The 12,724-nt window shown below is 34.0% G+C and overlaps 1 protein-coding gene across 1 annotated transcript; it reads left to right on the top strand.

Moving 5' to 3' along the window:
* Window positions 1-586: 586 nt before the first annotated feature.
* On the top strand, window positions 587-1,060 carry LOC131675822 (uncharacterized). The gene has a single exon (XM_058954968.1). The coding sequence runs from the start codon at window positions 587-589 to the stop codon at window positions 1,058-1,060; it is 474 nt and encodes a 157-aa protein (XP_058810951.1).
* Window positions 1,061-12,724: the final 11,664 nt, after the last annotated feature.

The raw sequence follows: 12,724 nt of genomic DNA, 5'->3' as shown, positions 1-12,724 counted from the left end.
GGTGCTTTGTTGGCTGCAGAGTTATATTCGAAAGTGAGGAAATCCATCAGATGCCCGGCTGACGTTTTCTTTTGGACTGATTCTTCCACGGTTCTACGTTGGCTGCTTGCATCGCCCTCGACTTGGACAACCTTTGTGGCGAATCGGGTGTCCAAGATACAATCACTCACGGAGAACTGCCAGTGGAACCACGTGCCCGGCGAGCACAATCCTGCTGATCTAATTTCGAGAGGAATTTCCCCTGAAGATATCCTAGACCATCATCTTTAGTGGAAGGGCTCAAATTGGATATCTACGAGCTCTGAGAATTGGCCCAGACAACAAGTTTGGTCATCGGAAGGTGTTGAGGATGAGAGGAAGCGTATCGTATTCGTGACAACTACTGTGAACACCAGCTTCATCGATTGGTACATATTACGATTTTCTAACTATACAGCAATGGTGCGACGAACGGCATACTGGCTTCGTTTTTTGAGCAACCTACGGATAACGGAGAAGGAAAGGCGACAGTTCGGTCCTCTAACGACAACGGAACTGCAGAAGGCAGAGTTTAGAATTCTACAGAATCTGAAAAACAAGGAGCATCATGATGCGGTTGCGAAAGTGTGCGGACGTCGGAATGCAATGGCACTTCATACCACCCGGTGCTCCACATTCTGGGGGCCTCTGGGAGGCTGCAGTACGATCGGCGAAAGCACATCTGCTGAAGGTGTTAGGAGATTCTGCGGTTTCTTACGAGGATATGGCAACACTACTTACCCAAGTGGAGTGTTGTTTGAATTCGCGGCCGCTAACCCAAATTTCGGATGATCCCAACGATCTTCAACCACTGACTCCAGGACACTTCCTGGTCGGAACGGCCATGCAAGCAGTACCATCGACGGACTACACTCAAACAGCGATAGGGAGGCTAAATCTGTGGGAGACAGTACAACGGAGACTTCAAGACTTGGAAACGATGGAGGACCGAATATCTGGTCCAACTACAAGGAAGAACCAAGTGGTGGAAACCTCCTGTTGGCGTGAAGGAAGGCAGTTTGGTGGTGATACGAGACGATAACCTACCACCCACACGCTGGAGGATGGCCCGAATCATCGAAATACACCCAGGTCCGGATGGTGTGGTACGAGTGGTTTCTCTACGGACGGCGAACGGGAAGGTGGAAAGACCGGTAGATAAAATCTGCATCCTACCGGTTGCAACTTCGTCGGACGAAGGAGAAATCGACCGAGACGACTGATTTGTGATCGGCTGAAACTCCGGTCATTTCAGGGGGGCGAGAATGTTGGTGACCAACCCTATTAACATTGTCATCCCCTTGTGCTGAGCAATGCAAATTGGATTGCTACCCAGCGAAGCTTCTGCTACCAACGGGTCAACAGCGCGGGAAAGTTTATTGGCTTCACTACACAGCTTTACCTGCAGCAGAACGAATCTGGCATTGATTAAAACATGCCGTGTCGAGTGCGGAAGAATTTATGTTTAAATAACTTACTAGTTTAGTTTTGTTAAATAAATAGTTATTATTAAAGTGTCGTTTGAGTCAAAGTGAGGTGTTATACGTACTTTGGCCGAAATTACACCTAATCCCAGCGCACTTGGAATATTGCGCATACCTATCGGACCACCATCATCTCGGTTTTCCCATCATCCTATCGGAAGGCAGTTGACCAGATCCGGGGATCCCAGCGAGCTATCGAACATTACGCTTTTTTGGCTATTCTCGAGCGACGTAGCGATACAAAAAATATTTCGTTCTAATTCTAATATAATTTTTTTGAAAATCTACACTTGTACTGCATTATAACGATAGCATTAGTTAGACTAATAATATAGTGCAATAAAAGCAGAATGTTAAAGGTTGTTCTACGTGGCTTATGAACTGCCCTTAAATTTTAATTGCAAATATGGGAAATCGTTCAACGTATCTTTGGTATGTGTGCAAAGAACTAGAATATTTGAGTGAAAATTCTGCTAAAAAATCGATGAAAAGTTCTGTGGGCGACGTCAATATATTAAACGAAAGCTTTTAATTCCAAAAATGATAAAAAAATGTTAAGATTGTTTATTAATCAATTTATGTATGTGAAACTTCTTGTACCATTACCACTACCATGTATCATTAATGTAGCCATTGCTAATTACGGCTCCTATGGGACATGCAACTATAGATACATTAGCTCAACTATATGTGCAACGGAGCTCAAAATCCGACGCAATTTTTTTTTTCAACTGTTTTTTGAACAAGATTGCAATTGGAACTTTTCATTGTTCCTAGCAGTGTTGGGAAAATCATGATCAATAAAAGTTCATTCCAGGTTCATTCGCGAATCAATCTTTCCCAGAACATTTCCAAACAAAAATCTGTGAAACCAAACATCGCATCCGAATGTTTCATTCTTGAGACAAATATTCAATGATTCTTAGCATCGAAGTTCGCACACGAACTTCTGCCTCAGTGAATCTCTTGAAAGAATGTTCGCCCAAAGCACCACCGAAAAAGAAACATTCGGAAGCGAAAAACGCTTTTAGTTATGCTTTGCACATCACATTGAAAATATGTTCGTATATAAAACATTCATACTCGGTCATACAAACAACGGGTTGTTAAGAACCGGCCACCATACCAGAATTTGCTTTTTTCCATATATATATTTTGACAACATAACATACCATTCAACCACCATTTTAATTCTTTCCCATTTTAATTCTGTCGATTGATGAAAAGTTTTTTTTCACACGATGGCTTCTGAAGAAAGCTTCGTTGACACTAAAGTAGCCTGACGCTTTATCCCATTGAGCTATCGCCGTAATATTGTAGAACGTAGTTTTTTATATCATGTTAATCTACAGGTTTTTGTAATCTTTAGAAATCCCTCGGAAATCCCTTGTTCGAAGATCGTGCAAGATGTTTTCATAAGGCGATCTTTTCTTCTTCCCATATTTGCTTGAACCGAATAATGTTCCCAAACATCGGCACTCTTGAAGTTCACTGATGATTTTTTTCGTAGCGATATTTTATATCAGTGAACTTTTTAGTAGAAAATCGGCGATGAAAAGATTCTGTTGTGAACATTGATATTTTGATATTTTTGATAACACTGGTTCCTAGTACCTTTTTGATAAAACACCTCATTCAAGAAAGTTATAATGAGGAAAAATTTATCACACAAAAATCGCTTGTTTAAACTTGAGGAAACACATTACTTGTTACTTAAAAATACGAAAATTTCATAGAGAGATTCCGACAGATACTACCAGATACCTAATACTTTGTTTTGCTGTTGATATTACGTGCAATGAATCCGTGTATTATAATTACGGTCTAAAATACTAACTGACGCAAAAATCTAGAATACGTATAATAAACATTGTTGCTGCTGACCCATTTATAACATCCTTTTATGGAACACAAGATTCATTGTTCATTCAAAACAAGCGTGAACACCAGTGGCCTTTTTTCTTGACCCTGAAACTGAGCCAATTTATTTCGCTCATTGACGCGCAGAATCCCCTTCCGAGCTCCCATGCTCTTGAAACATTCGCTTTCACCTGCTGTTTAAACGATTTCCACGCAAAATAATAGACAAATGAATAACGGGTGCACGCTCAATTGTGATGTTGTATGTAAATTAATTATCGCCACAAGCGTATACCTAATTTTACTGAATATATCAAGCCTGTCGACGAAATCTAAGATTTCGTTTTAAACTTGTAGGATTAAGTTATAATAAAACTATTAATACTTATAACACGAGTTTGCATATCAGGTGCCTCTGGTAATTATAAAACTCTCTATACGATGATACCAAAAAAGTTTTCCCAATTTGCTCCGAGGACCGAGTAGTTTTAGTTTTGCAGGTAGTGTAACAATACTTTATAAACTCGTTCGCTTTACCAAACTTGTATGAAATCTTCAGTAGAAAATCATATAAGCTTGAAATAAGCCACCACCATCCACACAACACAACGCAACAACCTGTGCAAATCAAATCAATCTCACCCGCACTTTTAAGACGAAAACAAACCAAAGATCACACGCCAGTGAATACACGCCAGTGAGTACACCACAGCGACTCTGGGGCGCGCGCGGTGGTGACTTTATCTGAGCGCGCCACTTAAGGAGCAAGAGAGCACGGTTATCTTGCACCCAACTACCTCATCACCAGCGCGCACTTGAAATCGGTCTATACAGCTCCGAAAGAAAGAGCGTTCTGTTTTTTTTCTGTGGTGTGTGATCATTGTATCCTCTGTGTAGGCATCACACTTACGCGCCAGTGCATCACTAGGGTGAAATGCCATCACAGCGGATATATTAACAAAATGTCCGCATCGTTTTCTCGGAGATGGCTGAACTGATTTTCACAAACTTAGTCATGAATGGAAGGTACAAGGCTACCATCCGCTGCTATTGAATTTCATTTAATTCTGATTTCGGTTTCGGAGTTACGAGTTGAGGAGTACGGTTACATAGAAAATCTTGTTATAATTTGTCCACATCGCTTTCTCGGAATTTTCTGAACCGATTATCACACTTAGTCTTAAATGAAAGGTACAACGTTGCCATCGGCTACTATTGAATTTTGTGTGGATTGGACTTCTAGTTTCTGAATTACAAGATGATGAGTACGATCACGCAGAAAATCCCGATTTCAACGGATACTGCGATTAATGTATAAAGGTGAGATTTTTTTCAAAAATGTGACCACAACTGTCATTCAAAGTCTCTTTGGCCACATTGACCACCATCGACGGATCCGGAAGCCCAGGCGGAAGTATCCAAGAATAATAATTATATCGGATTTTCGGAGATGGCTAGACCGATTAAACCAAGCTTAAATGAAAGCTTTTACTACCCCGTAAACTGCTATTAAATTTAATTCTGATCCGACTTACGGTTCCGGTGTTGGGAGTTGTGGCATACGGTCACATAGAAAATTCCGACTCAAAATAATACCTCGATGCAGGCAAAAAGGTAAAAAATTCGCTAAAATTAATATATCTTTGTGTCAAACAACTTGCATTAGCCGCTCTAGGTCACTGACGGCCAACGGAAGTCTCGTCGACCTCATTAACCATCATAGAAACTTCCGGAAGTGCCCCGGAAGAATCGCCACCTATAAAAATTAACAAACTCACATCAGTTTATCGGGGATGGTTGGGACGATCTTCACAACTTAGTCCCAAATGAAAGGTATATAATCGCCATACATGTCTATAAAATTTCGTACGGTTCGGTTATATGGTTCCGGAAATATAGACCCTATAGAACCCTCCGATCACATATGAAATTCTCACATAAGCCGGAACAATTTTCTCTTGAGGGGACTACATGAAGTTTCAGAAATCGAAGCATCGTACTTTCGATGCCAAATGCCTCCAAAATGCATGAAACGACTAGATATTGTGGTATGTCGAAAATGCTGCTATTGAATTTTATGTCGATTTGAATCCGTTTCCGGAGTTACGGCTTTAACCCACAAAAAGACAAGGGATCTCAGAGGCCTGGCGAGTTACTGTTCTCTAGTTTCAATTCACTTGTACAAAAAATGGAAACACAAATGATCGAATGTTTTCGGGGCTTCGATTCTCTCACTGATAAAACGACAAAAAATAAGGCTTACGCTTTCGTCGGGTCTTAGGAGTGATGCTTCTTGAAGTCACAATTATAAGAGTGCGACCACACATATAAACTGATACACTATAATAGTCTAAATCACTAAGGACACCCCGAAGTCGCTTTGACATTGGCCATACACCTAGAAAAAATCGTGTAAATTTACGTCTCCTGACCCCGGCATATACGAGCATCAAAAATGACTTACTTTTACGTTTGATTTTAATTTTACATGACGTTGTATTTCGTAAATCACGTAATTTTACTCCACATACAGCGTTTGTTCTGAATGGCAGTAAGTGTAATTTTATGTCATTACGCATGTTATGTATAAGTTTCACGTGAAATTAAACGGAGCACGGTTATATTTCGTCATTTCGTAAATTACGGTTTGTTAAATTCTATCATGCTTGCAATTACGTCAACGATAAAATTCATATTTTTACATTTCTTACAAAAGAAATGTATAGGATTCGCTCAAACTTTGAAAACTTTTTCCGAGGCCCGGAGGGCCGAGTCTCATATACCAATCGACTCAGCTCGACAAATTGAGACAATGTCTGTATGTGTGTGTGTATGTGTGTATGTATGTATGTACAAAATGTCATGTAATTATCTCAGCAATGGCTGAACCGATCTTAATGAAATTAGTTTCAAATGAAAGGCCTAACGTTGCCATTTGACACTATTATTTTTGATTTTCGATATGTTGTTTACTTTCTGAGATATGGGCGTTTTTGTGAAAACACAGCAGGTTTTTTGCGAAGAACTTTTGAAAATTACAATATTCTGACAAACTGCACATCAATAGAAAGCTTGTTAAAATACCTTTCTAACAAGCTATAGACTGTTTAAATCGGTGCACGAGCGGCGGAGATATTAAACATTTTGTATTTTTAGTACTCGCTTACCAATTTCCACTAACTAAAAATGAGATTGTTTCATACAGAGTATTGCTTTACTGGTGTTTTAGGAGCAAAACTAAACCGATTTTGAATATCGGGGTATGAAAACACATCTACGTGATTCAAGGAATTCGATGTTGAGAACATTTTGTGAATTACCTTTATAATAAATTAACTATTTCTCAAAAATCAATATATAAGTTCACTTCAAAGACAAAATAATGTGTTGATAAAGAAACAGTGAGTTCTAGTATTTATTCTTTGGATTAGGCATTGCGTTCAATCATGAGGTAAATTTTGGATGGTATATCAATACACAGATCAACAAGTAATTCACCTAGTAGTGAGATAAAAGATTTCTCATATAATTATACTCGTGGCGTCACCGATAGCAACTGTATGTTTGAAGCCCAAAAATCTAGCGAAAATTTAACTCTTTTGCAAGATTTAGGTTATACTGGTTATGGCGCAAAACTTACTACTTACATTATTTATGATAAGAATGTAAGAAATCAATATATCATACTAATATACCTATAAAAATAATGTCACTGCATTAACCATCATTTGCCATTCCTCATACGCCCCCCCCCCCCTCCATCTCTCTCCCTCCCTCTCTCTCTATCTCTTGCTCTCTCAGTCTCTCTTCTATCGCATCTATCTAACTATTTCTGTATCCATTTCTAAGTTGTGTGATAAGATCTTCTGCCAATCTGAAATATTTATTAATTGTAATTGCGAAGGTTTGAGAAAAAACTATTTCTTGTCTGCTGCTACATCAACTCAACTTTAATTCAATTCTATTCAAAGCCTGTATCTACACTATAATTAAGGAAATTCAAGTAAAGACGAATGTAAACAAAAAGAATAAAATCAAAAAAAGATGGAAGCCCTAGAAAGTCCATTACATATTAATTAGCCTTTCCTCAGAAGATAGGATTTTCAAAAACATTTCAAAACTTTCTGATGCAATGGTTCTCAAATTCGTACAATCCGGTTTATTCATCTTCTTTATTCAAAAATGTCTTTAGCTTCAAATATATGACCATTTCATTTTAATTAATTATTTTATTCAGCATCTTTTTATTCGTTTTGTTCATCTGTGTTCATTTTACTTATTTTATTCGTTTCATTCTTTGGATTCACTCTGATCAGTTTACTCTTTTTGTGCATTTTACTCATATCATTCATTTAACTTATTTTATTCATTGTTTTCATTGTATGCATTTTATTCATTTTTCCAGTTTATTAATTTCGTCAAGTTTCTTCATTTTAATAATCTGACTACTTTTTCAGTTTTAATCATTCCATCCAAATAATTTATTTGATTCAATTTATTTCTTTATATTAATTTATAACCTTTCACCATTGTTCAATTTTTCATTTTAATCAATGCATTTAATTCTGCTCATTTTCTTCTTTTTATTCATTTTATCACTTCAGCTCATTCTGTTTATTTGATTCGTTTGTTCTATTTATGCATTTCATTTATTTTTTACTTTATTCATTTTGTTCATCCATTCTTTTTATTCATTTGATCCATTTCATTAATTTGATTCATTGTATTCACTGGATGAATTAAATCAATTTGATTCATTTAATTCATTCGATCAATTTGATTTATCTGATTTATTTGATTTATTTGATTTATTTGATTCATGTGATTCATTTGATTCATTTGATTCATTTGATTCATTAGATTCATTAGATTCATTAGATTCATTAGATTCATTTGATTCATTTGATTCATTTGATTCATTTGATTCATTTGATTAATTTGATTAATTTGATTCATTTGATTCATTTGATTAATCTGATTCATTTGATTGATTTGATTGATTTGATTGATTTGATTGATTTGATTGATTTGATTGATTTGATTGATTTGATTGATTTGATTGATTTGATTGATTTGATTGATTTGATTGATTTGATTGATTTGATTGATTTGATTGATTTGATTGATTTGATTGATTTGATTGATTTGATTGATTTGATTGATTTGATTGATTTGATTGATTTGATTGATTTGATTGATTTGATTGATTTGATTGATTTGATTGATTTGATTGATTTGATTGATTTGATTGATTTGATTGATTTGATTGATTTGATTGATTTGATTGATTTGATTGATTTGATTGATTTGATTGATTTGATTGATTTGATTGATTTGATTGATTTGATTGATTTGATTGATTTGATTGATTTGATTGATTTGATTGATTTGATTGATTTGATTGATTTGATTGATTTGATTGATTTGATTGATTTGATTGATTTGATTGATTTGATTGATTTGATTGATTTGATTGATTTGATTGATTTGATTGATTTGATTGATTTGATTGATTTGATTGATTTGATTGATTTGATTGATTTGATTGATTTGATTGATTTGATTGATTTGATTGATTTGATTGATTTGATTGATTTGATTGATTTGATTGATTTGATTGATTTGATTGATTTGATTGATTTGATTGATTTGATTGATTTGATTGATTTGATTGATTTGATTGATTTGATTGATTTGATTGATTTGATTGATTTGATTGATTTGATTGATTTGATTGATTTGATTGATTTGATTGATTTGATTGATTTGATTGATTTGATTGATTTGATTGATTTGATTGATTTGATTGATTTGATTGATTTGATTGATTTGATTGATTTGATTGATTTGATTGATTTGATTGATTTGATTGATTTGATTGATTTGATTGATTTGATTGATTTGATTGATTTGATTGATTTGATTGATTTGATTGATTTGATTGATTTGATTGATTTGATTGATTTGATTGATTTGATTGATTTGATTGATTTGATTGATTTGATTGATTTGATTGATTTGATTGATTTGATTGATTTGATTGATTTGATTGATTTGATTGATTTGATTGATTTGATTGATTTGATTGATTTGATTGATTTGATTGATTTGATTGATTTGATTGATTTGATTGATTTGATTGATTTGATTGATTTGATTGATTTGATTGATTTGATTGATTTGATTGATTTGATTGATTTGATTGATTTGATTGATTTGATTGATTTGATTGATTTGATTGATTTGATTGATTTGATTGATTTGATTGATTTGATTGATTTGATTGATTTGATTGATTTGATTGATTTGATTGATTTGATTGATTTGATTGATTTGATTGATTTGATTGATTTGATTGATTTGATTGATTTGATTGATTTGATTGATTTGATTGATTTGATTGATTTGATTGATTTGATTGATTTGATTGATTTGATTGATTTGATTGATTTGATTGATTTGATTGATTTGATTGATTTGATTGATTTGATTGATTTGATTGATTTGATTGATTTGATTGATTTGATTGATTTGATTGATTTGATTGATTTGATTGATTTGATTGATTTGATTGATTTGATTGATTTGATTGATTTGATTGATTTGATTGATTTGATTGATTTGATTGATTTGATTGATTTGATTGATTTGATTGATTTGATTGATTTGATTGATTTGATTGATTTGATTGATTTGATTGATTTGATTGATTTGATTGATTTGATTGATTTGATTGATTTGATTGATTTGATTGATTTGATTGATTTGATTGATTTGATTGATTTGATTGATTTGATTGATTTGATTGATTTGATTGATTTGATTGATTTGATTGATTTGATTGATTTGATTGATTTGATTGATTTGATTGATTTGATTGATTTGATTGATTTGATTGATTTGATTGATTTGATTGATTTGATTGATTTGATTGATTTGATTGATTTGATTGATTTGATTGATTTGATTGATTTGATTGATTTGATTCATTTGATTCATTTGATTCATTTGTTTCATTTGATTCATTTGATTCATTTGATTCATTTGATTCATTTGATTCATTTGATTCATTTAATTCATTTGATTCATTTGATTCATTTAATTCATTTGATTCATTTGATGCATTTTATTCATATCTTTAATTTTATGCATTTAATGTTCAGTCATTCGTTTTATTCCATTCAATTTGTTAGTATGAGTCAATTTATTCTATTAATCTTATAACTATTTCTAATTATAATCTTAATTTTTATTTAATAACCTAATCTAATTTGATTCGTGTATATTATAATTTTGATTTACATTAATTTTTCTACTCATTTTATGAATTTAAAAACCTATTATTTCATTTTTTGCTTTACTTTTTCATTTCGGTCGTTTTGTTGAATTCTATAATTTATTCAGTTTATTCGAGATTGTATTCGTGCAAGACTAGAAACTGTTTTCATCCCACCTCTAGTTGGGTGCTTACTTCTCGTGAGTTCTGCAAACTAATCCAATAGAGAAATGTGTAATGTCTCATCTCACTGTTAGGTGGATTAAATCGGTTATTTATATGCATCTACGACGGTTCCTGAGTTCACAGAAGTAGGAACTGAATAAGAAAATTTAAAAATCGAATCTATATTTTTGATGCCAAATGTCTTTAAAATGCATAAAACGTCGAAATTTGATGAAATTTCGAAAAAAAAAGTCGACCAAGATTGACTTTTTTGTATTTTGGCAAATTTTTGTCTTTGCTTTTCTCATATAGAAAGGTTATGCAATCACTCTGAAAATCGTCAACCTAATTTTCTTTCGACTGACATAGGATTTATGGATTTTACAGGAGCGTAACTATGGAAGTATGGATGACATCAGGACCGGCGAGCGTATGTAGGTGCAAAGTGTATTAACCATAGAACGTTGCACTGGGGTACAAATGTACCCACGCCTTCTTTGGAGCCGTGTGAAAACGAGAACTCGGCACTTACCGACCTGGGACCCTCACCATAATTCAATTTAGAGTTCCCTGTAAGAGTAGAAAAAGGTGGTTTGCGTATAGCCTTCGTGGAAGCAGGTGTCAAAGTTAGCGTGGGGTACATTTGTACCCCGGTGTGCGGTTGCCGTTAGTGTTTCGTCAGATTTCGTGCTGTCAGTGGAAATGTGATTCGTGACAATACCAGTTTAAATACTGGTTGTTTTATTGCGTAAATAACAACTAGTATTATATGATAGTTTTTAATCATTTATTTAATTTATTTAATTTCATTTTGAAGCGGATCAAAAAATTGTTCTCATTTTTGCTGATTTTTATTGTTTTAATGTTATATATTTTATAGTTTTTCAAAGCAATGGTTCGCAAGTATATTTTGTGCACGGTAACTGCTGTAACAGTAACGTTGCGTGTTACCAATGTATTACTGGTCAGAAATATTTTTTCATTTCAATTTCCACCCTATTTCGTGGTATTTTCCAAAACACGATTTTTAAAATTTCACTCTTCAAAATAATTGCACTTTTTCAAAAATATCGAAATTCCATTTTTACCGTTTCAAGACCATTATTTGAACATTTAGAATCATTTGATTTTTTTCAAATCGGTTCGAAATTCGCAAAATTATTGTAAGCGATTTTTTAACTTTTCATTTTGTTCAAACCAATTTATGTATCATTGATTCAATAAATTCCTTACTTTCACTTACACAGCTGTTTTCGAAATTTAAAAACGAAGAAAGTGATGTTTTATACATTTCTTTTGTTTTCATTTTAATCTGCGAAAAATGCGATCAAACGCGTGGGGTACATTTATACCCCAGTGCAACATTCTAGGGTGAAAAACGCAAGTGCAACGTTCTAGGGTTAAGAATGTAATAGACATTTCCACAATTATATTGAACATAATCGGTCATGGTCATAGTTTGAAGAAATGGTAATGGTCATATTTTGAAGAAATGAGAAAGGCACAATTGTACCGTTAGGTGGATTAAAACAGGTTTTACCGAACAGTTCACACACAACAGCAATCGGGTGATCAGTACGTGGTATTCTTGTCGTTTGTTTCAGCAGTATACGTATGCAGTGGTGAGTGATTATGGCACCGGTAGTTTTTTTTTCTCTGCAGACACTGAACTTAATGTGGCGAATTTATCTTTGATGATGACCGTTTAGGCAAGACTATTATTCATACTGTAGCAAAACTACTTAGTTAACATTCTTAATCGTACAAAATACATGACACGCTCCGTTATCAGGTATAAACCGATAGAAACAGCACCACAGAACAGAGGCGACACAGCGTTATGGCAAACAAACAATACAATTATACCCAGACAAATAAGCTTATCAAAAACAGGAATAACCAAACAAAGAAGCTTATCAGA

This window comes from Topomyia yanbarensis, chromosome 1 (genome assembly GCF_030247195.1).
Source record: "Topomyia yanbarensis strain Yona2022 chromosome 1, ASM3024719v1, whole genome shotgun sequence".
Taxonomy (NCBI): domain Eukaryota; kingdom Metazoa; phylum Arthropoda; class Insecta; order Diptera; family Culicidae; genus Topomyia; species Topomyia yanbarensis.
This window is presented reverse-complemented; position numbering and strand designations above follow the sequence as displayed.

Bases quoted from the DNA above. Each gene is read 5' to 3' on its own strand.
- LOC131675822 (XM_058954968.1), top strand. From the start codon at position 587: ATGATGCGGTTGCGAAAGTGTGCGGACGTCGGAATGCAATGGCACTTC.